Source organism: Lotus japonicus, chromosome 5 (assembly GCF_012489685.1).
Source record: "Lotus japonicus ecotype B-129 chromosome 5, LjGifu_v1.2".
NCBI lineage: Eukaryota > Viridiplantae > Streptophyta > Magnoliopsida > Fabales > Fabaceae > Lotus > Lotus japonicus.
Window position 1 is genome coordinate 55526930 of NC_080045.1, and position 26688 is coordinate 55553617.

General features: G+C 35.5%; 4 protein-coding genes across 4 annotated transcripts; 2 read left to right on the forward strand and 2 right to left on the reverse strand.

The window, feature by feature from the left end:
• The first annotated feature begins 2340 nt into the window (after nt 1–2340).
• On the forward strand, nt 2341–7209 carry LOC130717079 (probable protein disulfide-isomerase A6). The gene is made up of 11 exons (XM_057567188.1): nt 2341–2643; nt 2823–2907; nt 3402–3499; nt 3630–3685; nt 4944–5061; nt 5229–5256; nt 5343–5434; nt 5848–6004; nt 6108–6232; nt 6434–6533; nt 6833–7209. Exons 1-11 carry the CDS (start codon nt 2486–2488, stop codon nt 6896–6898), a joined length of 1083 nt encoding a protein of 360 aa, XP_057423171.1. The 5' UTR covers nt 2341–2485; the 3' UTR covers nt 6899–7209.
• Nucleotides 7210–7275: 66 nt separating this feature from the next.
• On the reverse strand, nt 7276–10866 carry LOC130717080 (uncharacterized). The gene is made up of 3 exons (XM_057567189.1): nt 10531–10866; nt 9891–9988; nt 7276–7958 (listed from the first exon to the last, which is right to left on the reverse strand). The coding sequence occupies exons 1-3, from the start codon at nt 10666–10668 to the stop codon at nt 7409–7411; spliced, it is 786 nt and encodes a 261-aa protein (XP_057423172.1). The 5' UTR covers nt 10669–10866; the 3' UTR covers nt 7276–7408.
• Nucleotides 10867–15612: 4746 nt separating this feature from the next.
• LOC130716923 (uncharacterized) lies at nt 15613–21731 on the forward strand. Its single transcript, XM_057566974.1, has 22 exons — nt 15613–15880; nt 15964–16043; nt 16178–16264; nt 16366–16416; nt 16508–16625; nt 16711–16767; nt 17385–17449; nt 17539–17622; nt 18002–18052; nt 18141–18203; nt 18299–18345; nt 18432–18501; nt 18595–18657; nt 19120–19209; nt 19303–19341; nt 19623–19772; nt 19855–19932; nt 20011–20096; nt 20953–21001; nt 21085–21165; nt 21383–21476; nt 21620–21731. Exons 1-22 carry the CDS (start codon nt 15763–15765, stop codon nt 21682–21684), a joined length of 1686 nt encoding a protein of 561 aa, XP_057422957.1. The 5' UTR covers nt 15613–15762; the 3' UTR covers nt 21685–21731.
• Nucleotides 21732–22816: 1085 nt separating this feature from the next.
• Nucleotides 22817–24119, reverse strand: LOC130716924 (uncharacterized). Its single transcript, XM_057566975.1, has one exon. It carries the CDS (start codon nt 23705–23707, stop codon nt 23165–23167), a length of 543 nt encoding a protein of 180 aa, XP_057422958.1. The 5' UTR covers nt 23708–24119; the 3' UTR covers nt 22817–23164.
• Between the last annotated feature and the right edge of the window lie 2569 nt (nt 24120–26688).

Sequence of the window (26688 nt, forward strand, 5' to 3'; positions counted from 1 at the left end):
TCGCATCTATTATTTCTCTTTCCTTGTCTCTCATTTCTCTTCTTTCTTATTGAAAGTGTTAATTAGTTGGATGTTTTATTTGGTGTGTGTAAATTTTTACGAACTCAACTCAACATAAATCTACATTAAAATTAATATGGTAAATTTTTATTTTCCGTGTCAAGTTTTATGTGATAAATTTTAATTTTAACTTTTTTATTTTTAACTTCTTTATTAGTACATAACAATATGTGAAATAACCTTTGTATTTGAAAAAAAAATATCAAACAATACATACTCTAATTTACACAATATTTTAGCTCCTCCAAACTTTTATGTCAAGTTCCGCCACTGGTCCCATGCATGTGCTTCTAACTTGGGTCTTTGCCAACCTCCTCAACATGTCACTAACGCCTTACCTAATAATTTTCTCACCACTGCACCATCATCGCTACCAGTAAGTACGTACCTTGTACCCTCCACCACCTTCCATCACTACCATTGCAACCACCCATCACCACTATTGCCACCTCGTAACATCCACCATGACTACCAAGTAATGTTCGTGAAATATATATATATTATACTTGTGGTGACTATTGTAAATTTATTGAGTTGACAAAAAAAACTTTGAAAAAAACTAAAAGTGGTTTTATAAGAAGTATACCAGTTTTGGTTTTTATAATTTTTCAAAACATAAAATCAAAAATCACCTCGAATAAGGCCTAAGTTTATAAAATGCTCTTATCTATATTTCTACAAGTAAATATGTATGGGGTAAAATCACCCTGACTTAAATAACTCAATAATAGAAAATTATAGTTCATGACACAATTGTTAAACTATCAAACTGCCACCTAAAACTAGAGAGATTTTACACTAAATTTACTAGTGATAATTTAGACAAATTATTTTTAAATTTGATTAATTAAAAACCAATATTTATCTTTAAAGTTTTTTCAATGCTATTTATATTTGAAGTTAATAGTTTATTTGTGGTTTTTTAAAACCATATTTGTGGTTAATAGAAAATGGAAGAAAATATATTGATTCATCCACACTCTTATTTCTTTTTCTTCTCATCTCTATTCTTTTCACACCATATCTTTCTTTTTTCTCCTTTTATATATCTCCTTGGTGCAAGTGGTAAAGGAGTATGAATAAGGGATGAACTGAAGGGAAGGGGGTAAGTGCCCCCACACCATTTTCACTTTTGTTCCATACCATACTCTTTTTTGTCAACTTCCATACTATACTGTGTAAAATATTACATTGCCCCACTTACTCAATGAGTGTCCCCTTCCTTTATAAGCCATTAAAGATAAACTTTTGTTCTGTCTGATCCACATTTTCCTTTCTCTTTCCATTGAACAAAATGGATGTCCAAGGATCATTAACCCCATTGTTCATCTTAACCAACCTCCACAAAAAGAGGGTGCCAGTTAATGTGCATAAACCGTCACAATGGGTACTGGGTTTCTAAATTGTTGTTGGTCTTTAATATTTTTATTTTGCCTTTTTGTGTTTTTTATGTGTTGGTTAACTTTATTGTGCTCTTTTATGCAATGTTTTTACTACTTTAAAATTTGTATGTGCATATTGGTCCCACAACAAAAAGTCATAGATCCGTCAATGGTGTGAATGCAAAGTTATTCTTATATAGAGCCTATATTTTACTGTTATGTTATTCACTCTCTAAATGGCCTTGCTCAAGCCATTCAACGACCTTGCTAAAGCCACCACATCCTCTCTTTCCCCTGCCGGCGTCACTACTTCCTTCTCCTCTACGACCTTCTCTTGAAAATCGCATCTTTCATCCTGCCAAACAAGTCGTCATTGCCGACTTAGGAAATCTAAACCATTTCCATGATACAAGGGGCTCAAGTACATTTCCCTTAGCACAAGGTGTTCTACAACAAATTTTTGGAGGGACTCAACTATAAATCTTAAGAAGCTTATCTACCCAAATAGCAAGTCGATAATCTTAGCCTTCCATTAAAAAACCATTAAATCAAACAGCCAACAAGTCTCTTCCACTAATGAAAGACCTAAAGGCAACACCTCTTTTTTTTTGTCAACAAAGTTATGTTCTATATACATGACAGCCCAAATAGGAATGGCCCAAGATACAAGGACAGGATCCAAGATCAACATTTGGTGTACTTCTTATTCTTAGTTCTTACAATAAAAGTCCACCATTATTTTGTTTGTTTTCTCTATTTGAACAAAAAATGAGACATTGTACACGTGGCTTAGATAATTTGGACATTGTCACCTGGGCCTGTGATTAAACGCCACGTCAGCGATGAGACGTCATTAGGCGAGTTTAACGAGTGTAAAGTTGTAGTACTCGCAATAACGATGACTTTACTGAGAAGCGATGCAATGACCAAAACGAAACGAAAATGAAACGCGCGTTTTGATTTTCTCCTTCGTCCTTATAAAACCCAGCACGTGTCATAGCAGTTGAGGGAAAAGCATCAGTGAAGAAGAAGAAGAAACAACAATGGAGAAGTATCAGATCTGGATCGCGTTCGGTGCACTCGCGGTGGCTCTGCTCTCCGTAACCGCCTCCGCCGACGACGTCGTCGTGCTCTCTGAAGATAACTTCGAGAAGGAAGTTGGTCAGGACAAAGGCGCTCTCGTCGAGTTCTACGCTCCTTGGTAATCTCCTTCAGATTGAAATCTGTAGGATTCACGATTCGCTTCGTCTAGGTCAATTTAATTCAGGTTCATAGGATTAGCGGCTGATTTACACTGATTGGATTTATTTGAAGCTTTTTCAGCTGTTTAAAGCAATATGTTGAATCTTATGCGTGTTGCTATTTTTTGTGTGATAATAGGTGTGGACACTGCAAGAAGCTTGCTCCGGAATATGAAAAGCTCGGTGGCAGCTTCAAGAAAGCCAAATCTGTTTTGATTGCCAAGGTTAGCACCCTGCTCTTTCTCTTCAATATTATTTGCAGTGTTTTTGTAAGCTTCTGGCAATTTTATCATTTTATGATTGTCTGTGTATTTTTATGGTAATCGTGCTCTTTGTTGTGGAGCATGTTCGTGATGTATGCATTTCTTCATAGTTCATAGTTTATAGTTCATAACCAAGATTTCTTAGCAAATAGCAATTGAGTTGATTTATAATAAATACACAAATTGTGAAGAGCGAGTGGAAAAGTGTGTCGAAAATAGTATGTTACTAGCATTCCATGCACCCGCACCCGCACAGACAAGTACAATAGTAATCTTAAAGTAGGAGTGGGAGGGGATTGAACATTGAATTTTGAATGCCCGTAAAAGTTATATACTTAGCAAACATTCCTAGTACTTCTTGTGTTTGAATGGTTTCGTCCCATTCTTTCTCATTGATGAGTCAGTGATTTCATTACAAATGAAACTGACAATGTTTGCTTTTCATTGTGCTGTAGGTGGACTGTGATGAGCATAAGAGTGTGTGCAGCAAATATGGAGTTTCTGGGTACCCAACTCTTCAGTGGTTTCCAAAAGGATCTCTGGAACCCAAAAAGTGAGTGGCCTTGACTGTTTGAAGCATTATATTCATAAGATTTGATATCTCAATTAATGATAGTTGCTTATCCTGCATATTCACATCAATCGTTTTGCATTTAAATCTTGATATTGGAAAATTCTTATAGGTATGAAGGGCCACGCACTGCAGAAGCACTTGCTGAGTTTGTAAATACAGAAGGAGGTACTATTTGAGGCTCTGAACCCTTGTTCTGTAATATCTATGAAGTATAAGGCATCTGGATTTAACATATTTTATAGCTTCTAATGAAATATAGCATCTTCACTTATCACAACTAGCCATTTTTTTCCAGCATATTTTTGTAAGTATTTCATGTAGTAGACTTTTTCGCGGTATATTGAAGTTTTAGGCTATGAAGCCTGGTTGCTTCAAAACTGTTAAAGTATCAATATCATACCTAATTACCTATATATCCGATACCTATATGTGTATGATACTTCTGGATAGATATCCAAGCAATATCCTCCCAATTTTTTTAAAAAAGAATTTATTGTTCGATACCTTTGGGGTACTTTTTCAGTATATTTGGATACAAACCCAAAATCTTTCAATGGTAGAGGATTGGTTTATGTGCATTTCAATCCCCAACTTTTGTCTCGGAAAGATAAGATATACTATAGGAAGACAATATTATAGGAGGATATTGGTAGAGATATACATGATCCATTTGATGATGGTGTCGGACTTCTGATAAACTAGACCTGGAAGTTTTGTTTTTTGTTTTAAATGATGAGAATAGGAGAGATGAAATTGTGACAATTAATATTACACAGTAAATACTAGGCTAATAAATAGAGCCAAAACTTCTTTGAAGTAGGACTAATGGTGCTTCTTGTGACATTTTGACATTGATTATGGGGAAAATGTACTTCTTGTGACATGTTTATTAGGGGAAGAACATATTTTTGGACAGAGGATGGGTATGTATCTATGCTTTCTGTTATGATCACAAGTATCTTTTTAAGAAGTAAGAACTTGGACTGGTCTAGAATTTTCCATATCTCTGTTTTATGATGTGTTACCCTTGTCGTATCTGGCTTCATAGATAATCTATCATGTATCTAGGTCTGTACAATGTGGTGTAAATTTGTTCGATCCAATAGAAGCCAAGGTTAAGTACCCCTTTGAGAACATGCTTACTGAAGAGTTACTGGTCCAGTCTGGTCTAGGCCATATGTTATCCTTAAATTTTTTATTTTCTATACCCCTTTGAATAGTACCCATTTGGTGTCAAGTATCTATGCTTTCATAGGTTTTAGGTCCTCTTAGAAGTTAGAGCATCACAGTCTGCTCAGTTTTCTTGGTTTTATGTAATGGTGTTGATAATATGCGTATGTGCCATTTTCCCTCTTTTCTTCTATTTGTTTCTTACATGCAATACTATTGTAGTTGGATTTCCTAACTATGCATTGGTTTACAGGAACCAATGTAAAGATTGCTACGGCTCCATCCAGTGTAGTGGTGCTAACAGCGGAAAATTTTAATGAGGTTGTCTTGGATGAAACCAAAGATGTCTTGGTTGAGTTTTATGCACCATGGTACTCACCAATAACTTTATTATTTTTATTTTTCTGTCTTTAATCTTCAATTCATTTTCTTTTTGGATTAGAATTTGTTAACTTTGTACTTCAGTTTCATTCACTCATCTAGTGTTGTGAAAACTCTGAAATACTGCTAGAACTTATAAACTTTTGTTATTCGACAGGTGTGGACATTGCAAAAGCCTTGCTCCTGTAAGTGGATTTCTTTGCGGTTTCCTTGATATAAATTTCTGTAAAGGCAATAATGTGAAACTTAACTTCGCTCCTGTCCCTTTCAGACTTACGAGAAAGTTGCCGCAGCATTTAAATTGGATGGAGATGTAGTGATTGCTAATCTGGATGCTGATAAATACAGAGATCTGGCAGAAAAGTAAGTTTTAGTTACCTGATCTATTTTGGTAAGAATTAGTTTCTGATATGAACGAATCAAATTTAGGAGGTGAAGGCCAATAGATTTTAAATAATTCTAAAGGTCAACCAGACTATGCATGTTGCACAGTGCTCATTCATGTTTGTCTTTCTTTCAAGTCATGCTGTGCATGAGTATATGAATCTTCATGGACTGTATTTCAATGTGATTCCAATTTGGCTGCAATACCATACATATAGCAAGAACTGAAGCAGATGGATGAATTGTTAATACTGCTCATACTATAATAGTATAATACATAACCAAGTCTGCAGATATAGTGATTAACGAGACAAAATCAACCAGTAAAGACTCCGGGGGTGGAAGAGTACTATATGATGAATAATTTGTTTGCCGTGATAATATTTATGCAGGTATGAGGTGAGTGGATTTCCTACCTTGAAGTTCTTCCCAAAGGGTAATAAAGCTGGTGAAGAGTATGGAGGTGGAAGAGACTTAGATGACTTCGTGGCTTTTATCAATGAGAAATCTGGAACAAGTAGAGATGGAAATGGACAGCTTACTTCCAAGGTAAGTGAATTGACTGAGCTAAGATCAAATAAGTTATTGCCATGGTCAATTGTTTAATTGTTCCATTTTGTATCTTGGTCATACATTTGATATTTCTGTATAGGCTGGTCTAGTAGAAAGCTTGGATGTCTTGGTAAAGGAGTTCGTAGCTGCCAGTGGCGAAGAGAAGAAGGCTGTGTTTTCACGAATCGAAGAGGAGGTTGGGAAGCTCCAAGGTTCTGCTGCAAGGTAAAACTTTCCATCATCCTTTGAAAATATTGCCATGGTTAATTGCTTTTACTTATGTCACCTGAAAACAGCTTAAATTGTTCTTTTGTACTGCATACATTCCTTAGTACTCTAGTATATACTTGAAGTATTTTTTTTTGAAAGTATACTTGAAGTAAGAAACTAAAGGCGATGGTGCAATTATTGTTTTTTTATCATTAGGCACGGGAAGATTTACTTGAAAGCTGCCAAGAATCATTTGGAGAAAGGTTCAGATTATGCTATGAACGAAATCCAACGCCTAGAGCGCATTCTTGCCAAGGTGATATTCTCTTTTTTTGTCTAAGCAAAATCATTTACACCCTGTTTGGTTTAGAAGAGAGATAGAGAAGAGAGGAATAGGCATCTCTCTTACCAAACGAAGGAAGACAAGCATCTCTCTCCTTACTCTCTTGTTGGTATCTCTCTCTTTGCTAAGTTAGCTCTAACAAACAAAGCGTTAATGTTCTACTTGTTCAATGAAAAATAAATAATTACCATCATGGCTGAACTTTAAAATTCAGTTTTGGTATCTCTAAATACTTTTCAATAAATATTCATTGCCTGTTTTGATTGATGCAGTCTATCAGCCCTGCGAAGGCAGATGAATTCACCCTTAAGAAGAACATCTTGTCGGCGTATGCCTAAAGACTGAAAGCTAATGGTGCAATTGACCACCTTTTCTCCTGGAAGCTAATGTTGTGTTCTACAGCAGCTCGCATGATGATTGCTTTACTGAGATTGAAATTGCTGGGAGATTTTCAACGTCTAGACTTTGTAGTGCTTACTTTGATTATGTTTAAATAACCCTGTGATATATAGCAATTTTGGGGTAAAGAGGATTATCATTCTTCTTCCCCATTGTAGTTTACCTGAGAACGATTTTTGGAAGGCCCGGAACTTTTTTACCACATGTTTTCTTTTGTCATATGATGATTACAGGACCATTATCTTTTCAATGCTTCTTGTCCTTTTGCATTAACAAGAAATTAAGTAATTAACTCAACAATTTAAGCTAAAATAAATGAAAACCGAGAAATAAATTCAGAATATCTATCTGAAAATAATTCCATAAAATAATTTATCTTTGGTTAAGATTAACACAAGTGATTATCTCATTTTAGAGACATAAGTGAAGTAAGCAATTCCCTATAGCATCTAACCTCCGGAATCAGCTGTTTTCTCTTTCACATTTAGGACACTACATGATTTGTTATCATGGTTAAACACGGGTTCAGGAACACACTCTTCAATCTGATACTCTCCCTCGTCAACCAGGGATTTCATATAAGAGCATGACCTTTCCTCTGTATCTATGTTAGGAGTAGGGTCTTGGCCAGAACCAAATGGTAGCTCCAAGGATGCATAGCCATGAGGGTGTGTTCTCATCTGAACAGATCTTAGAAGTGCAGCTCTTCTCAAATCAGCTGAGTGGCATATATCACTAGGAGATGATGGGAAACGACCCTCAGAATCTGAGCTGCGCTGACGAGGCTGGGAAGTTGAGACAGTACAGCCATGAATAGCACTTGAGCTTGTGGAAGGCGCTGAAGAAAATGCATTTGGTGGTCTTTGGTGCCTGTATGGAGAAACTGGACTACTAGGAATGCTGTCTGGTTGAGGTGAGCAACTTTGCAAAGGGGTCTCGCAAAACCTTGAGTCATCTGAGTCTTCTGACATGGGTGAATATTGTAAGGACATGTCATCCCTAAAATTAAATTCAACAAAAGAAATTAGTTCAAACATTTGCTAATTATTGGAGGATGAAATGAATTTATTTCAACAAAAGATTTGCTTGCAGTTCAATTTGGTGCTGGCAATTATCATTTTAGAAGTTAGTTCTTCATAATTTATTTCAACAAATTATCATTTTCTATATAAAAAAGCCTATTTATATAAGTCATAATTTAGAATAAGGTACAATGAACAAAAATATACACACAGTGGGGAGAATACTAGAAGTTAGTTACACTCACATTGGATTGGTAATGTTAGATATATTGGAAATAAGTACAATATTTGGTAATTTGGTATGACTCCTCTAAAGCGAGAGGGTAAAGTAAGTCATCACAACATTGATTAAGTTGTTTTATCGACTTTTCAAAGTAGGTACTCACTATTAATGATTATGATGACTTACTATACCCTACAAAGTGACTCTCACTTTAGAGGAGTCAAATCCCTGGTAATTAGGTAGTGTAATCATTGTAAATAAGATAGTGATAGTGTGTATTTAATGCACCTATTATATATCCACTCTGTTATGTAGTTGACACACGAATTCAATCCAATGCCTCTTGTCTTCTTCTCATTTAACATGGTATCAAAAGCCTAATAAGAGGCAACCCTAAACTTAATCTGTGGTTTCCCAGTGCACCCACTATCTATCGATGCATTTTTACCTTCGAAAGCAATGTCTCAACTCCGGTTTCTAACTCTTCCCCTCCTATCGTGCCTCTATTTCTGGCAGCCCCTCCCCTTTTCCCGGCCACCATAGCCATTTTCTGACACCACTGTGGTCAAATTAGCAAAACCCAAGAAGTCGTGCCACCACCCGCCTCCGCACACGCTCTCACTGGCGCCTCCTTCACCTTCGTGCAACTCTACCTCTGGCGCGTGGCAGCGCGTGGATTGACCTTTGGCCACCGTCTTTTGCTGGCCGAACTCCTTCTCATAATCATGTTTCCCAAGAAAACATTTCTGTTCCTACCAGAGTCTGTTAAAAAATCATTTTTTTCTTATGCTAATATGCTCTCAACAAATCTTGGGGGGTAAACAGTCGCTATGACTGGAAACTAACTGGTCTAGAACTCTAGTCCCTACTTATTGTTGTTTCCTATTTTACATCAAATGATTCACATAAAGGGTTAGAAAAACCACACCGGTAAAGGGAGTGTTTGACCATGAAGATGATGGAATACCCATGATCTACAACGCCATGTTGAAGGAGTATCAATTGAATAACATTACCAATAACCATATGCTATGACAGTTTAAACCCCCACAAAACAAAGGTTGGGTTATTTGGGCTACGAGGTACACGAGGCTATATATAATAGGTTCAATTGGGGGAGGGGGAGGGGTGGAGAATGAATGTGTCAATGTGAAAAAATGGAGAATGAGACAAATAAAAACTTCTATGAACTTTAAGCTTGCAGTATCTTCACAAACAAAACCAAGATGAAGAAAATTAGTGATCCTATTTTATTCTGGAATAGCAAAGGGATCATCCCTTTCAACACTTGTGCATATAAAATTTACAGGTTTCCATCAGCTGCAATTAAAGCTGCCCACAGATCTAATCGCCATATATTTGAACAACTAGAATGATGACTTAAAAGACTCTCTTAACCAAACTCTCTTGTATGAAGGAGAAGGATCACAGCAGAAGAAACATAGAAGATGAAAAGCGTATAATCTACACAAGATTTCCAAAGACAGTATACCCTACCCTGCCCAAACATGTATTGAGAGTAATAAAGTGCCTAGCAATAACTTGTTCGATGAGCAATAAGAATCTTGCTCATATTGCACAAGTGATGTTCAATATCCAATAATTACTGAAATAAACCTCAGTCATGGAAATAGCTGGGAATAACATAATAGTGTCTTTCTATAACAATAGTGGTCATGATTTTACCTGAGAAAGAACGAGCTTTCAGACCTTGCTGGAGATTCCATGAGATTATCAGTAAGTGAGTCTCCAACAGTCAATCCATTAAGGCTAGATGCCATTATCTGGTAAATGAAACAACAGCATAAATAACCCTAGTTTAATTCTAGTTCATTTCATTTGATTGTAACAAAAGCATACATAAAAATTAAAATAAGCAGTGGCAACTTATTTAAAGCAGGCCAATTATTTATAATTGAAACATTCTGGAAACTCGAAAACCACTCCGACGCTAAGAAACAACTTCCGTTAGCTTTAGCTTTTGCTTTTGTTCATCGTGATTTTGACTTCATCGTGGTTTTCGAACGAGAATCCACACTACGGGACCCACTAGCAATACAATCATAGTATCTTACCATTCAATGCAGAAACAGAAAAGGAATACCAATTCAGTTAACCATGATACACACACACACACAAACACACAAACAGAATCAGGCAATTAATTAGAAATGCCAAAACATGGAAACCCCATCACACACAGGCTACTATTCCCCATAAATGAATAATAGAATAAAAAAAGGCTACAGTGAAAATATTAAAAATAAATAAATAAAACGACAAAGAAGGGGGCAAAATAGATTAGATAATGAAAAGAAACCTTTACCTCGCTGAGGTAACGCTTGTGAGAGCGAAGATTGTCGAGGTAAACCTCCTCTTCTGGATCTCTGGTGCGCTTGGCACTGGGCGAAGAGGCTGAGGCTGAGGCTGAGGCTGATCCTCCCAGATTCGAATCGGAACCCATTTATCTAACAACACGATTTTTGTTTGGGGGCGCTATTCAATGTTGCCACCTTAATCTGTGCGCAAAGCAAGCAGAGAAAGTTGAGGTTTGCCCTTTCGTTTCCCGCTAGACTGAAACATAGGAGTGTCTGATGTTCATTTCTCAGAAGAACGATCGCAGAGGATTCAAAGTAACGTGCTGTCCTTGTTCCGGACACGTGTTGCTAAATAGTTTAAAATTATTTATTCTAAAAAAATACAACTACATATTGTCATATTGAATGTTTAAAAAGAGGAATGACATATTTACTTAAATTAGATTCGTAAATAAAAATAATGACATTAACCCTTATTTGAATAGATAAAAAGTTTCTCTCAAACAAAAAAAAAGAATAGATAAAAAGTTATCTATTAGGAAAAAAATTCTGAATGAGATTAGTCTTAATCTTAAAGGGAAAATAACATCCATAGAGATAAAATAATAAACAAAAAAATTTAGTTGAATGGAGGGACAAAGCCCGAAAAAAAAAACTACACTCTAGTAGACATCGGTTAAGAAACTCTCGTACAATCAAAAAGCAAAAGATTATAGCACCTCGGGGGAGGCTTATCTAAAAAGTGAGAACCCAAATCCAACTCATGAGCCATGCTCGCCATACAGTCTGCAACCTGAGTCACTTCCCGACAAATATGCACTCAAGTACACTCCCAAGCTGTAGCCATCCAAGCTCGAATCTAGTTGACCAAGGACGCATACAGATGGAGAGCAACACAGCCTCCATTGATCAAACCCACATCCACCAAGGAGTTGCTTTCGATGATAACCCGTCGCCAACCACCTTCCCAAACCTAAGGTAAAGCAGTAAAGATACCTCACAGCTCCGCCCAAAGAACATTAGTCGATCCCAGATTACGACTAAAGCCAAATAACCAACGTTCATACGAATCTCGACAGACCCCGCCACAAGCCGCCAAGGAAGCACTCCCCCTCACCGACCCATCAGTGTTGCATTTCAACCAGTTTGGCGGCGGTGGAGTAAAAGCATAAGCATCTACCAAATGAATATTATTTGTCTCAAAGATTTCTGTCAGAGAGGCACATATATTAACGTATTCTTTTTGGAAAATAAAAAATGAATAAACAAGTGATATGCATATAATGATGTTTCATTGAACATAAATGTAAATTTTTATATAAGATTATTTTACACTAACAATTTAAAACATTTTAAATATTTACGCCTAGTAATAGTATTTTTCTAAATTAACTTAAAATTAAAAGAAAAATTCCATAACCACTCTTTTTAACATTGTATTTTTATAACACATTTTTTTTATTGATTGATTAAGATTTATGTTGGGGCTAAAAAAAATGAGATTTGCTCCTAATTTAGTGGAGCCCACCTGACTTACAACTAGTTAATGAAAGAGTGTTAAAGTGCGTGTTGCTACTTGCTAGCACTCTTCAAATTATAATTCATGTGTAATTACTTTTCTTCAAGGCTTTGTTTAGTTAAGGAGATAAATAGAGAAGATAAAAGAAAAGAGTATAGAGAAAGAAATGGGAAATGAATGAGCAGTAAACTAGATCTGATGAGTTAGGCTTAAAAACACTTTTGGTCCCCCACGAATACACTTTGTACAAGACTGGTCCCTAAACTTTAAAAATAGCACCCTGAGTCCCCCACGTTACCCACCGTTAACAAAAGTAGTCCCTCCGTCAAATTTCTAACGTTTTTATCATATGTGGCACATTTTAATTGACGTGTATGCTTATTAGGAGAGAAACTATCCTGTGTGGCAGATTTCTTCTTAAAAATAATGAATTTGCATCAGTTTCATCTTCTCCATATGCATCATCATGCTCCTTCTTCATCATCATCTTCATTGTAATTCATCTTCATCATCATCTCCATCTTTCTTCTTCATCTTCATTAGATCTTGAAATCCCATGGTTCTGGTAGCCATCTAAATTCAAATCATATTCTCCAACCCAAAAACCCCAAACCCATAAACACCATATCCACCTCTGTCAATCGGTGTATGAATAAGATTTTAACCGTTTGTGAACTTGTCCTCTAGCTCCATTGATATGATTGGACTTGGTATCATTTACATTAAAGAAACATGACCATCGTGTCTGGAAACTAGATTGCTAACATTATTTGAATTAGCAACATCCCTAACCCCAAACCCATAAAACACCATAGCCACCTAAATTCAAATCGGCATTAAGGGTTAGGGTTCGATGATTTAACCAAATTTCTGGGCGAATTCTTCTCCAAGTTCGATCAAATTTCTGGGCGATTTATGGTTGTTTGTTCAATTCGGGGTTAGGGTTCATCACCATCTTCACATACGTTGCTGCTGGGTTTAATGTTTCCTTTCCGTTACTTTGGGAAGAAGAAGCAGCAATTAGCTTAGAGAGAGAGAGAGAGAGAGAGAGAGAGAGAGAGAGAGAGAGAGAGAGAGAGAGAGAGAGAGAGAGAGAGTAGCTATGTGATTTGGGAGTTTTCTGGGTTTTTGGGTTTAATGATAGAGACAATGATGAATATGGTGGAAGAAGAAGATGAGGAATTTCCTGGGTTTCTTCAATTTTTTTTCAATTACATATTTATCCCTAGAACCGTTAGTTTTTTTATGGAAGGACCAATTGTGTTGACGGAGGGTAACGTGGGGGACCCAGAGTGCTATTTTTAAAGTTTGGGGATCAATCTTGCACAAAGTGTATTTGTGGAGGACCAAAAGTGCTTTTAAGCCGATAAGTTATTTTGTATAATAGAAATTGTTATGGGTAAATTCATTTGGGAGGGAGGGGGTGATAGTTGTTGGCATGTTGCTAGTTATGAAGGAAGAAGATAAGGTAGGATGTAAGTTGAGAGGAAGTGTTTTTTCATGGTGGGTATAGATGAAGTGATGAAGCAATAGTGTGTTTTTTTTTTTTTTTGAGAATGGGTTTGTTTTGGTTGGAGAGGTTTCATGAATATGGTGAAGATGAAGAGAGATTAGAGATTAGTTATTGTTTATAATTTTCATTTTTTAATTAATAATTTTTTTAAAAGTAAAAATATATTGTAATATATAGAAAGTTATAAACAACCCTTCACAACATAATTAAGTATAGTGACAAAGCTAATAAAGTAAAGGTGGCAAAATTCCAACTGCTACATAAAAACGTCATAAAAACCCCAACTATAAACACCACAAGCATAAACACATACTTGAACGTCAAACAAACAACTCTACTGTTGTCACCAAAAACCACTAGGAGGGGTCTTCATTTAAAAGTGGAAGAAGAAGGGAATGAAGATAAAGTTTGGATGAAAGAGTTTTGATTTTGGCCCTATATAATCTAAGTAAGTATTTTAAAAAATTGAAAATAGTTAAAATAAATTCACAACACAAATGATGTCTACGTGGATAGGTAAGTATGCAGATAGATCGTCACTTAATTAATGTGAAAGACTTAAACATGTATATTTATTGAAATAGGATGTATTTTAATTTTTTTAGTAACCAAAACTAATAATTGGCTAAAATGATATTTAACCCAATATGTATGTATAATTTATACAGTAGCCATTTGTTTATTTGACGGCTCCTCAGTAGCCATTTCTTTTACAAGATTTAATATTTTGTAATATAAAGTTAAGCCAAGATCAACATCCTAATCCTAAACCAGGGATTATAAAAGGAAAAAATAAACACTTCGCTGACGACATGTTGAAAATGAGCTTTGATTCCCCATCAAAACAAATAAAAAAGGAAAAAGACGACAACAGAGAACAAAGCCCCTTTTTGGATGCCTAGAGTAAAAGTATTATCTATTTTAAAGATATCGAATGGCTGTTAATCATGATTCTCAGTTCACATTAAAGATGCTCGAATACACTTTTCATCCAACAAGCAGTTAGGATATCTTAAGATACAAAAATGGGAATATTTTTGACCTTACCAACAACTAAATCTTAGTGGAAAGCGAATCCTTCCAAATTAACTGAAACTTACTTTTACTGTTTGGATTGTTCCATTTGGAGTTAATAAATTAACTTCTCTATATATATATATAATTTTAATTATATCACTGAGAACAAAATGGATATTTTCTGATATTTTGTGGATGAGATTAAAGATAAATTACTTTTGGTTATTTGATTAGCTTATGACATTGTGAATTTTTGGTTCTCATCACATGTTTCATTAAAAAAAGGCAATTATGTTGGAATAGAACTATTTACACCGCATGTAACAGTTTCTCATAATACATGACTTTTCGAAAACCTAAATTTATGTCATCACTCATTATCCTTATGAGAACTAATTTATCTATCACTAAACCAACATATTATCATATTATCAGTACTTGCCTAAGTTATCTATTGCCGACAACAATGACTAATCTCCTCGCGCTGTACGTTTGTATTAAGCAGTAAACAACTAACCATGTGTTTTGTACTCACGGTCAATGATCGAACTCTCAACCTTATAACTAAAGGACAGAGTGAACTAATCGCTACGTCACAACTTTTGATTAACCCCACTTGATTATGACAAATAATCATCATTATCACTAACTAATAAAAAATAAAGTTGACATAGGTTGGTAATGGTATCATAAAGGAGGTGCAAGCAGCAAGCAAGCAACAAGTCCAAGTGCTTGACGGGATTTGGGTTTGGCACCCCACCTATTGGGTTTGGCACCCCACTTTATTCAATACAGGAATTAAATTTCCGTTTTCAAAACGGAATTTAAAATTCCGATTTTTTTTTATATGTAATGAATGGTTGAAAATGTGCCACATATACTACAATACAGAACGGTTTTTTAATTTTCGTTTTTTTCGTATTAAATTCGGAATTTTAATTCCCGTTTCCAATAAAGTAGGGTGCGAAACCCAATAGGTGGGGTGTCAAACCTAATTCCCGTGCTTGACCCTGATAACTAGGTTTTATCAAGTTGCAATAGAAAAGGAACTCCCATTTTCAACTTCCTCATGTTCAGTGCCTGAGTGAGACTAGCTAACCAAAACCATATATCAACCTTCCCGCTCAGACATAATCACAAACACTTCATCTTCATCTTCATCTTCATCTTCATCTTCCCCCAAATCACGAAATGAAATACGTTCTGATCACCGGAGGAGTCGTCAGCGGCCTCGGCAAAGGCGTCACCGCCAGCAGCATCGGCGTCGTGCTCAAAGCTTGTGGCCTCCGCGTCACTTCCATCAAAATCGGTTCTCTCTCACACTATCTTCTCTGTTTTTTGATTTTGTAGCAACTGTAAGTAATTTGCAATTGTTTTCTGCTTCTTCTGTAGATCCGTACTTGAACATAGACGCAGGGACCATGTCTCCGTTTGAGCACGGAGAGGTTTTTGTTCTTGATGATGGAGGAGAGGTTACTGTTTTTTCCATATTTATACCTGAACCTCTGCTTTGCTTCTTTGCATGCTTGAATAGTTGAATTTGAATGTATTGAAGTGATTGAACTGGTGACTGGTGAATTGATTTATGCTCTTTTGATTTGGAAAGGTTGATTTGGATTTGGGAAATTATGAGCGTTTTCTGGATGTTACTCTCACCAGGGATAACAACATCACCACTGGAAAAATCTACCAGGTAATTTGACAATGGAAATGAATAGTGCACTGTTGTAGAGACTAGTGAGTTTGATTTTGCTTTTGTGGCTTGACTTGTGTTTGTGTGTTTCTTGTGATCAGTCTGTTCTTGAGAAGGAGCGTAAAGGGGATTACCTTGGGAAGACTGTTCAGGTGATAATGGTTCACGCGTGTGCCGTTTACATGTTGCTTGCTGTGTGTGCATTGTGATAAAGAGTTGGTTACTGATTTAGTGGCGTTTTAGGTGGTTCCGCACATCACTGATGCGATTAAAGATCGGATTGAGTCTGTTGCTGTGATCCCTGTGGGTGGAAATGAAGGGCCTGCTGATGTTTGCGTGATTGAGCTGGGAGGCACTGTGGGTAAGTTTTTTGGCTTTGGAAGAATGCTTATGTTCTGTTGGTGCTGCGTTATTTACTACAGTCAATAATTCGAGTCTTTCTACAGGTGATATTGAATCTATGCCTTTTATTGAGGCTCTGCGGCAATTGTCCTTTCAAGTGGGTATGGCAATATCATGCTTTTCTTCTAAACCAATTTTACACTCATTATATATTCATTAGATAAAGATGTTTCAGGCATACTTGTCAGTATAGTAATTACCCCCCATATGTATGCTATTCTTAACCATTATTCTTTTGTCACAATTATTTACTATAGAATTTCTGATCCCTGCCCTTGTTTTTGACGAGGAAAGCCTTTTAATTTAATTTTTTTTGAAGCTCCCCTAATCACCCTAATATTACAGGTAAGATGCTTTTTATTTGACAACAAAATAATGATATAGATTTTCTTGTTTGCCTCTTGCACAATACATATAATTTAAGTACTCAAGTAGGCGTGAGCTTGTCAGTGCTTGATACGCAAATTTCAGGTTGAACTGTTGCATAAATCTTTTATGTTTCATTTGTGCTGTCCTATTACTGAAGAATTCATTCATGTATAGTTCTGTTGTTATACTGCTTAATTAATCTATGTATAGTACTATAATTCAATTAAGTTGCTGATGGACATGTTCTTTGATGTTCAAATTTATTATAATTTTTTTTTATATGGCCATGAAATGTTATCTTGACGCATGATACAATTTTCACACTTTTACTCTCACTATTCCTTCTCAGGACCTGACAACTTCTGTCTCATCCATGTTAGCCTGATACCAGTGTTGGGTGTAGTGGGAGAGCAAGTAATACTTAATTACTTGTGCATTACTGTTGCAAACTTTTAGTTGTTTTTTTTCCCCTTCTCATGTTGAGTGCAATATTCTGCTTCTAGAAAACAAAGCCTACACAACACAGTGTCAGGGAACTGAGAGCATTGGGCTTGACGCCTCATCTTTTAGCCAGTCGCTCTGCTGAGGTTTATCATTCCACCATTTGGTTCCTGGTTGCATTTACAAAATGTTTATCTGTGTAATGAAACATGTATAATTTTGTAAAATTTAACAATAAATTCGTACTGAATGTCATTTATTTTTGGAAATGAAGTCCACTTGTCATGTGACATTAGTTTTGCTCTTGCTTCCCTTGTAAAAATATGTTGTGACAAACACGTGATTATGCTAAAAAATGTTCTTGCTCTGCAATTCTATATTTAGGAGAATACAATGATTACTTGAATCTCTTTATGCTCATCTTTTCTTCAGTATTTTGTTAATGTCTCCTTCTGTTTTGAGATTTATCTTTGATGGTGGCTTGGTAACATTAGTAGCTGAAATATTTGTTATTGAATGCGGCAGCCTCTACTCCAAAGTACCAAGGAAAAACTGTCACAGTTTTGCCATGTTCCAGTAAGTTAGTTGTTGAACCGAGCTTGGTTGTTCTCCAAGCAAGCATTGTTTTACTATTGATCTATATTTTCTGTATATTTTTTCACAGGTTGATAATATTCTGAATATCCATGATGTACCAAACATTTGGCACATTCCCCTTTTACTTAGAGTGAGTCTATAATAAAGTTTTGGTTCCATTGAAGATTACTTGCTTTGGTTCATATTTTTTGTAATTTTTTCTTCCTGATTGACTGTTATTTTCAGAACCAAAATGCTCACCATTCAATTCTACAGCAGCTTAACTTACTCAAGTGAGTTCTTAACTGTTTTCCTTTTCCTTTTGAAAAATACAGTGACAATGGAAATATCAATCTACTTCACTTTTTATTTTTTTCAGCCACGCCACACCTCCTGATTTACAACAATGGACAGAGATGGCGGAGTCCTATGATAATCTTACTGTATCTGTCAGTACTATGTCTATGTGTAGTTTACATTGCTCTTTCTAAATTTATCATAAAATATTGTGCATGAGAGTGAGAGCGTTTTGAATTTTACAGGTGAGGATTGCAATGGTGGGAAAATATGTTGGTCTAACTGATTCATATTTATCTGTTGTAAAGGTGTGTTCTATCTTTCGTTTGATATTTATCATAAGAATAACAGGATTGCAGCATATTTTATGGAATTGTTTAGTAAAGAGCAGTATATTTAGTGACGAATACGTGAACATGATAATAGCATTTAAATATTTGTTCATATTTTTTGCTTTTAGTCTGCTTCTTTCCATAAATGTGATCCATTTATAATCATCTGAGTTTCATGTTAACACTTTATCCTTAAAATTGTTATTTCCTAACATGCATGCTTTATTGTTCTATATAATCTATATTCGGAAGTCTAAAAATAAGTTAGGAGCATCAGCACAATGCCACAATCTGATTGTTGAGTAGTGGTTTTTTAAAATAATTTTTTTGGTTTTTACCAGCCATATATAAGTCAATACAAGGGTGGACTTGCCCCTGTTATGGCATTGAAATTTTCTGAACATTATTTTAGCATTTTAATACCGGAATTGTTTACAGGCCCTTCTGCATGCTTGCGTTGCTAGTTCATTGAAGCCATCCATTGACTGGATTGCTGCTTCTGACCTTGAAGATGACAGTGCGGAATCCGTAATGATTTCTTTCAAATTGCATTTGAATATATTTGATCACTTGTTGATGTTCAGGTACATAGACTTTTTCATAATGGTTTTACTCTTTCAGACACCAGAAGCACATGCTGCAGCGTGGACGACTCTGAGGGTAAGAACACCAGAAACGCATGCAGTTTATGGAAGTGTAGTCTATTATATTGGGAAGTGTGGTGGGCAAATGTTGAGACATTTGGTCTTGAGATTATGTGGTCCTGCTAGATTTTTGGTTCCTTTTAGTTGATTGATAAAATGTCATTTTTTCTGTGCATTTATTATCTATGATTGATTTGTTGGATTATCATTAAAATTTGATTCATATTAAATATAATACAAGGATGTTTTGCTTTTGAATCTGTAATCACCGCCATTTTGGGAAATTGACACTTGCAGAGCGCAGCTTGTGTCTTGGTTCCTGGGGGATTTGGAGATCGTGGTGTGAGAGGTATGATGCTAGCTGCCAAATATGCTAGAGAGAACAATGTTCCTTACCTAGGGATTTGCTTGGGCATGCAAATTGCTGTAATTGAGTTTGCTAGATCAGTAAGTAAAATTTCTGTTTACTTCATGTTTGGTACTTCATGACCACATGCTTTTATTATTGTGACTTAACATTCATTCATAGGTTTTGGGGTTGGAAAGAGCAAACAGTGTAGAGTTTGATGCCCAAACACCAAATCCTGTTGTGATTTTCATGCCAGAGGTATATATGTCTGATCTCTTCCTCCTTCCCTCCCCACTCTTTCAATTCCTTTTTTAGTAATGTGTCTGAGACTAACAGGGTTCACGAACGCATATGGGAAGTACCATGAGGCTTGGATCTCGAAGAACACTCTTACAGACACCTGATTGTATCACTTCCAAGCTGTATGTGATATTAGCTATTTTACTATTGTAGTATTTTAATGATTAATGAAATAATGAATAAAGAACAAGGCTACAAATTGCTTTGATGAAAATAGCTCATCTTTCTTTTTCATAAATATAACTTTTTGTTTTTTTTTTATAAGCCAAAAGATTGTATTAAAAGAGGGTACAAGGGGTACCCCAACCCTTAATACGAGTCAATAAAAAGAGAAAGGAGAAGGAAAAGCAAAACAACAAAGAGAAAAGAACATGACAAAAGAACAAAACCAGGTTGATAAACAAATCTTCAAATTTCGCCAATAGCCCAACATAACAACCCTGTGCAAAACAGTCTTCAATAATATTTCAGATTGTAGAAATAGGCAGCAGAAGTGATCCAATTAGGTCTGGTTGTGTTCAAGTTCTCGATTATCTAGGGATGGTTCCATCTCGATGAATATTAGAATTGGTTCATAATTTTGTGATCGTCTTATTTCAAAGTGTTTTGGATTCAATTCTACCTTCACAGTAGATGAGGGGTTTTTTCAAGGGAAGGGGTGGCCCATATGGCTTTCCCTTCCCCAAAAATTGATGAATAGCAAAAAGAAAATCTGTCAGGCGGGGTTATTTATAATTTTCCTTTGTAGCCCTTGAGAATAGCCTTGGGTCTGAAATAATGAGCTCTGATATTTTTGATATACGAGTATGTAATAAGTTCTTACTTACATCCATATTTATTGATCCTTCAGTATGCTGAATTATGCAGTTCAGTCGGAATTAGACTCCAATATCATTATGTGGCTGCCTTTATGATTACAAAATGTTCTCAGCTCATATGTTATGCATATTAACATCTTTGCATCTTCCTAATTTTTAGGTACGGAAATTCAGAGTATGTGGATGAACGACATCGACATAGATATGAGGTTTGACTTTTAACCTTTTTTTGTGACTGGATGTTCAAGTGACGTGTAGTATGCATCCAGTAATTTAGCACTGAATCGTGCAGGTAAATCCGGATGTTATTGGAACTTTAGAAGAAGGTGGGCTAAAATTTGTTGGGAAGGATGAAAGTGGAAAACGAATGGAGGTGAGTTTTCTGCTTGGCAGGGTTTTGGTGGGAAGCAATACTACATAGAATCAAACTTGAAAGTCTGACAGTTTCAATTGGATGCAGTTGCATTTGTTGTCCTGCTTTTGTGTTTTTCTATTTTTCTGCTACACACAATTCACTTCTTTCATTACTTGTTTTATGAATTAGAATGCAATTATTTTCAGGATTTTAAGAAATTCTCTCTCTTGTGCAGATTTTAGAGCTTCCAAGTCATCCATTCTATGTAGGTGTGCAATTCCACCCAGAATTTAAGTCACGGCCAGGGAGACCATCTGCTTTGTTTTTAGGTACTTGTCACCCACAAATTAGCTTTTCATATTTCATTTCTTTAAACATGATGAGAAATGAAGAGTATCATCAAATAAATGTTTAATACCATCTTCAATTCATGTTTTGTTCATGTTACCTATTTATGATGCTGCACCTATAGGTCTCATATTGGCAGCAACAGGGAGGTTGGAAGCACATGTTAGTAGGCATCAGAATGGATGCTGATATAAGATTTGTAACTGTAGGACTCACTTCTACAATATTTTTGTAAGGTAAGCTGGTTCTTTAAAGGGAAAATAGTTGGGGAAGGGAAGGGAATGGGAACTGAAGGATGAAATATGGGAAACCCTGAGGTGGAGTATGTGTGCAGCTGCCCCATGCTTCTCTAGGTTGGTTCTCATTCATATTAGTTGCAGAGTAATATTATTTTCACCCACACATTCAATTTAATTTTCATATTTAATCAACTTAGTGGTCAGAAGATGCTAAAGTAGGTTACAAATACTAGTATATCTGCTGCCTGTGACTTGACAAAATCACAGCTAGAATAGTAACTTTGTTGGGCTAAGAAGGGTTTCCCATTCCTTTTCTGATATCGGCAAGTCTTGACCACAATTTATTAAATAAATTTGGGGTATGGTCAAACCTTTCCTGTTAGGTGGAGCTTGCTGTGGATGTAATACCATGTCTTCTGATATAACATTTCATTCTTGTCTTCTTCCACCTTTATTACAGAACAAAAAATGTACTCGTTATTCGATATGCATAGAGGTCTGAAGCAGAGCTAATTTTTTGGCTACATCATGAGCAAGTTAATTTCCTTTTCAAAGCTGACCATTAACCTGGCACTTAAGAATTTATACATTTACTGACTGAAACTCTAAGATTGTTTCCTTGTTCAGAGTTCACCATGTCAGTGATGCTTCATTGTATGTTCGCTTAATCGCTTGTTTAGGTTTTGCATTTTCTATTCAAGAGCTGTAAGTAGAACCAAGAGGTGATATATATGGATTGATTTTTTTTTACCTGTAAGAAACTTGAAGAAAAAACAGAAAAAATCTAACGCTTTGCAGTTAATTTATTATCATCGTCATCATATTGTTTTACTCTTTTTTTTTTTCTATATTGGACTTTATATATGGGTACTTATGGATGGAAAAAATGATGAATTCCTCTTCATATCAATAATCAATCGTAGTCGATATTACAGGGAACTCACTGTTGTCTATTTCTTTTTCATTTTAATTTTTATAGTAGTAGCAGTGAGATCTGAATTTATTATTTACGTAAACTATTTAACCAAGTGGATTTAAAATTTGCAATTTTCTTCGAGGTAGAAGAGGGATGGATAGACATATAACTTGTAAAATAGTTGCATATTCTTTTATTGAAAATTTAACAACAAAAAAAACTTTTTTTTTATTGAACTCAACAATATTAACCCTGTAATATTTATTGAAATGATAAGTATAAATTTTTTTGTAAATACTAGATAGAACTCAAGGATAGCTCCTAGTATTTACGACTTCCCGCAGTAAATACAGAATGCATCTCTTTCTCTCTATTTTTGATTTTTTTTTCATGAAGCAAAAAATCTATGTGGACTGCAGCATCAAAACTCATAAGAGAAGAAAATGGAAGTTGATCTCAGGAAATTAGAAAAGAAGGTGAATCTGCGCTTTGAATGTTGAATGTATAAGCATGTTCAATTTGTGTCTCTCGTGGGTGTTTCAGTGTATTGTAGAAGAGAAATCTGGCGCTGCAGCTTCATTTGCTGATAGAATCTAGCAATGAACTCATCCGCTTGCTTATCTATCCCTTGTTCATCTTCTTCTTGGTCTTCTTCACTGAAAGCAATGTCTTGGCCATGGTCTTCTGCATTCACAAGGACAATACTCTTTCTCCCATTGTCATACTCAACAATATTGTCATTATCATCCTCAAAGTCATAGTCAAAATCAACATGTGGGTTTATACAGGGAATGTGAGGCAAGTTGAAGCGCATGGAGGATGGCCGGTACATCTTGACATGGAAGATCGGGGTCTTGTCGAATGAGAGCTCGCGCTCAAAGTAGTAATTAATTTGGTTCTGTGGTGTTGTGTGGCCGAGGCGCTTCAAGTACTTAGGTACCAAACGAAGCTCAGTCGCGAGCCGTCGCCTGAACACGCCGCCTTTACGTGCCCACAGCAATGAGAGCCGTAGGAGGTTCCATGCCCTCTGGCCAACCCCACGGTTCTTCAATGCCATGATGTTTGTTTTCTCTGAACTAAATGCCAAGTATGCTTTGAACTGAATTGATGTTAGCTGGAACACCAACGTAGAGGAGGAGTGTAGTATGATTTTTTTCCGAAGATGCTTAATGCTGATGTGATGATAGAAAGTGGTTGCTCTTTATATACATATATGGATGTGTGTTTCAGGAGTGTTGGACGCGTAGTGTGGATGAGAAAGAGACAGAGATATAGTAGTTTTAACCATCGACAAGTTTACAATATGAATTATGAAGGACACGGCTGTACTGAACGCGGTTGGCATCATGCTGGACAAGCTGTACATAATACAATTTGTGTTTACTTACTAATCTGCCCTTAGCTTTTTTTTTTTTTATTTTCATTGATTCACCAACTCTTTACCCACCAATGCAAGTCTCTTGATTAATAAAGCAAGTAAAAGTGTTGAAGTGTCTATTTGATTTGCTATGATTGTTGTGACAAACAATCAAACAATTGATCGACATACTATTTGGACCCACGATTTTATGACATATGCGTATGTCTAAAAAGTGTCAATACAAATATGTATGTCTGTGTATAAACGTTTATGTTAAAATTTCTCCAACTTTACACAGTAATAAGGATAAGTGATAACACCAAACAAAAAAGAAATATTAGGAAAAATTTTCACATTTTTAAACATGCGCGTGTGAAACAAAAAAGAATTAAGGATTTATTTGATTACAGTTTTTAAAAATTGTTTTATGTTTATAAATATTTAAAAATTTGTTTGTCACAACTTGTTTTTAAAAACAGATTTTGAAAATAGTTTTAATTTTTAAAGATGCATTTTATTTCTGTTTTTAGTTTTCAATTTTTTTTTTAAATGTTGAAAAAATCTCATTCAAACAATTTTCTATTAATTCAATTTTCAAAAATAGTTTTAGAAAACTAAAACTACAATTAAAAAAAAATATGATGAGCTTTTTACCTGGACCAAAAAGTTATTTTAGAAAAGGCAGAAACACCTCAGCAAAAGGGTCATTTTGGTCATATAGGATGATATGCAAAAAGCCAAAAAAATAGAGACGTTGGTGGGACCCGCATCCACATGAAATGAAGGCTGCTTTTAGTTGGATTTCGTTGGAGCAGACTTGAACGCCGTTTGCACTTGTTTTCAAATTGAAAATCATATAAAATAATAAAAGAATTAAATATTTAGATTTCACACACAAACATAGGAGGAACATAGAGCAAGAAGTCGTTAGCTTAATTGTCTTTATTAACTCCTATTTTATTGTGGATCTAAAGCTCCAACAACCATTCCATTTTTGAAACTTAGAAGGAACTTTCTGCTGTATTTCTCTCATGCAGGGCCGGCCCTCGGCCTGTGCAAGCAGGCCCACAGCCCAGGGCCTCCAAAAAGAAGGGGCCCCAAAAAAAATCCATTAAACTTTCCCCTGAAATAAAATCTAGTTATAATAATTAATGTTCAAGATGTTAATAATGACTTGAGCTGGTCTAGTGGCTAGTAACTATCTATGTTACTTTTATGTACCGGGTTGCTTGAATTCGAACACGCGACCCCTGGGCGGGTTGCAAGAGGCCAGTTGCCAAACGAACCAACATAATGGTTCTGATGAAACTTCGAACATTAAAATTATTAGGGGTCCATTTTTATTATTTTCCCAGGGCCTCCAAAATGTCGGGACCGGCCCTGCTCTCATGTTCCTTGGGGAATTTAAGGTTTATGGTACATGGTATCACTTATTTAAAAAGATTTTATTCGTTTAATACTTAAGAAAATGATATTAATAGATAACTTGCACATAATTTTATGTATAGATGAAAATAGAGTGGGCTAAGAGCATCTTCAATGTTAGTTCTTATTTTTTTAGTTTTTAGCACTATTTATGTTGGCCCGTATTGCCACATGTGCTTAAGCAACTTTCAAACAATTTTGCTCCAACCATGAGTTCTTAGTTACCACTATTCATTTGGTCCCACCAACTGCATTATTTATACTTTTTATTTTCATAAAGTAAAAAACAAAACTAGCAATAAAGTAATTTAGATAAGAGAGAAATAATTAATATTTTAAGTTAAGAACTCAAAAAGTAAAACTCATTATATAAGAACTGAGTTCTTATTTTTAAGAACTAAGAGCATCTCCAATGCAAGGTTCTTACTCCCTCCGTTCCTAAATATAAGACCTATTCCAAAAAATTGCGCTTATTAAGAAAGCACTTAAGGTGACTAATTAGAGTATTAGTTTTCTAAAAATGCATACATTCTTCTCTAGTTACCCTTTGTCATTTTCTCTCACCAATAATCATTGCATTTATACCAAAAGTCATAGTTAGTTGGATTAGTAGTAATTAATAGTAGGTAGTAACTTTGGAATTGAAAACATATAATTAATGTGAGGGGTAAATATGAAAGAGTACAAAACCTTTTGCTAGATTATTGTAAGAGGTTTTATATTTAGGAACATGAAAATTTTGAAACTAGATCTTATGATTAGGAACGGAGGGAGTAGTCCTTATTTTGGAGTTAAGAACTAAGAACGACTCCTTAGTTCTTAAAAATAAGAACTCAGTTCTTATATAAAGAGTTTTGCTTTTTGAGTTCTTAACTTAAAATATTAATTATTTCTCTCTCATCCAAATTACTTTATCACTTTATGAGTTTTGTTTAATTACTTTATGAAAATAAAAAGTATAAATAATGTGGTTAGTGTGACCAAATGAATAGAGGTAAGAACTAAGAACTCATGGTTGGAGCAAAATTGCTTGAGAGTTGCTTAAACACATGTGGCAATACGGGCCCACATGAATAGTGCTAAGAACTAAGAAATAAGAACTAGCATTGGAGATGCTCTAAGAGCTCCATGTCAGCACCTCCAATGGTAAAGTTCTTAGTTCTTAACTCAAGAATAAGAACTAAGAACCTTGCATTAGAGATACTCTAAGCTAAACTTTCCAATGTTTGAACCTATAGTAAGTTGTCGGTTTT

Coding starts and splice junctions, on each gene's coding strand:
- LOC130717079 (XM_057567188.1), top strand. CDS start 2,486: ATGGAGAAGTATCAGATCTGGATCGCGTTCGGTGCACTCGCGGTGGCT. Junction 3,500..3,629: donor GGATCTCTGGAACCCAAAAA/GTGAGTGGCCTT, acceptor AAATTCTTATAG/GTATGAAGGGCCACGCACTG. Junction 3,686..4,943: donor GTTTGTAAATACAGAAGGAG/GTACTATTTGAG, acceptor ATTGGTTTACAG/GAACCAATGTAAAGATTGCT.
- LOC130717080 (XM_057567189.1), bottom strand. CDS start 10,668: ATGGGTTCCGATTCGAATCTGGGAGGATCAGCCTCAGCCTCAGCCTCA. Junction 9,989..10,530: donor ACAAGCGTTACCTCAGCGAG/GTAAAGGTTTCT, acceptor TTCATTTACCAG/ATAATGGCATCTAGCCTTAA. Junction 7,959..9,890: donor GAAAGCTCGTTCTTTCTCAG/GTAAAATCATGA, acceptor ATTTAATTTTAG/GGATGACATGTCCTTACAAT.
- LOC130716923 (XM_057566974.1), top strand. CDS start 15,763: ATGAAATACGTTCTGATCACCGGAGGAGTCGTCAGCGGCCTCGGCAAA. Junction 18,502..18,594: donor ATGATAATCTTACTGTATCT/GTCAGTACTATG, acceptor TGAATTTTACAG/GTGAGGATTGCAATGGTGGG. Junction 20,097..20,952: donor GATTGTATCACTTCCAAGCT/GTATGTGATATT, acceptor CCTAATTTTTAG/GTACGGAAATTCAGAGTATG.
- LOC130716924 (XM_057566975.1), bottom strand. CDS start 23,707: ATGGCATTGAAGAACCGTGGGGTTGGCCAGAGGGCATGGAACCTCCTA.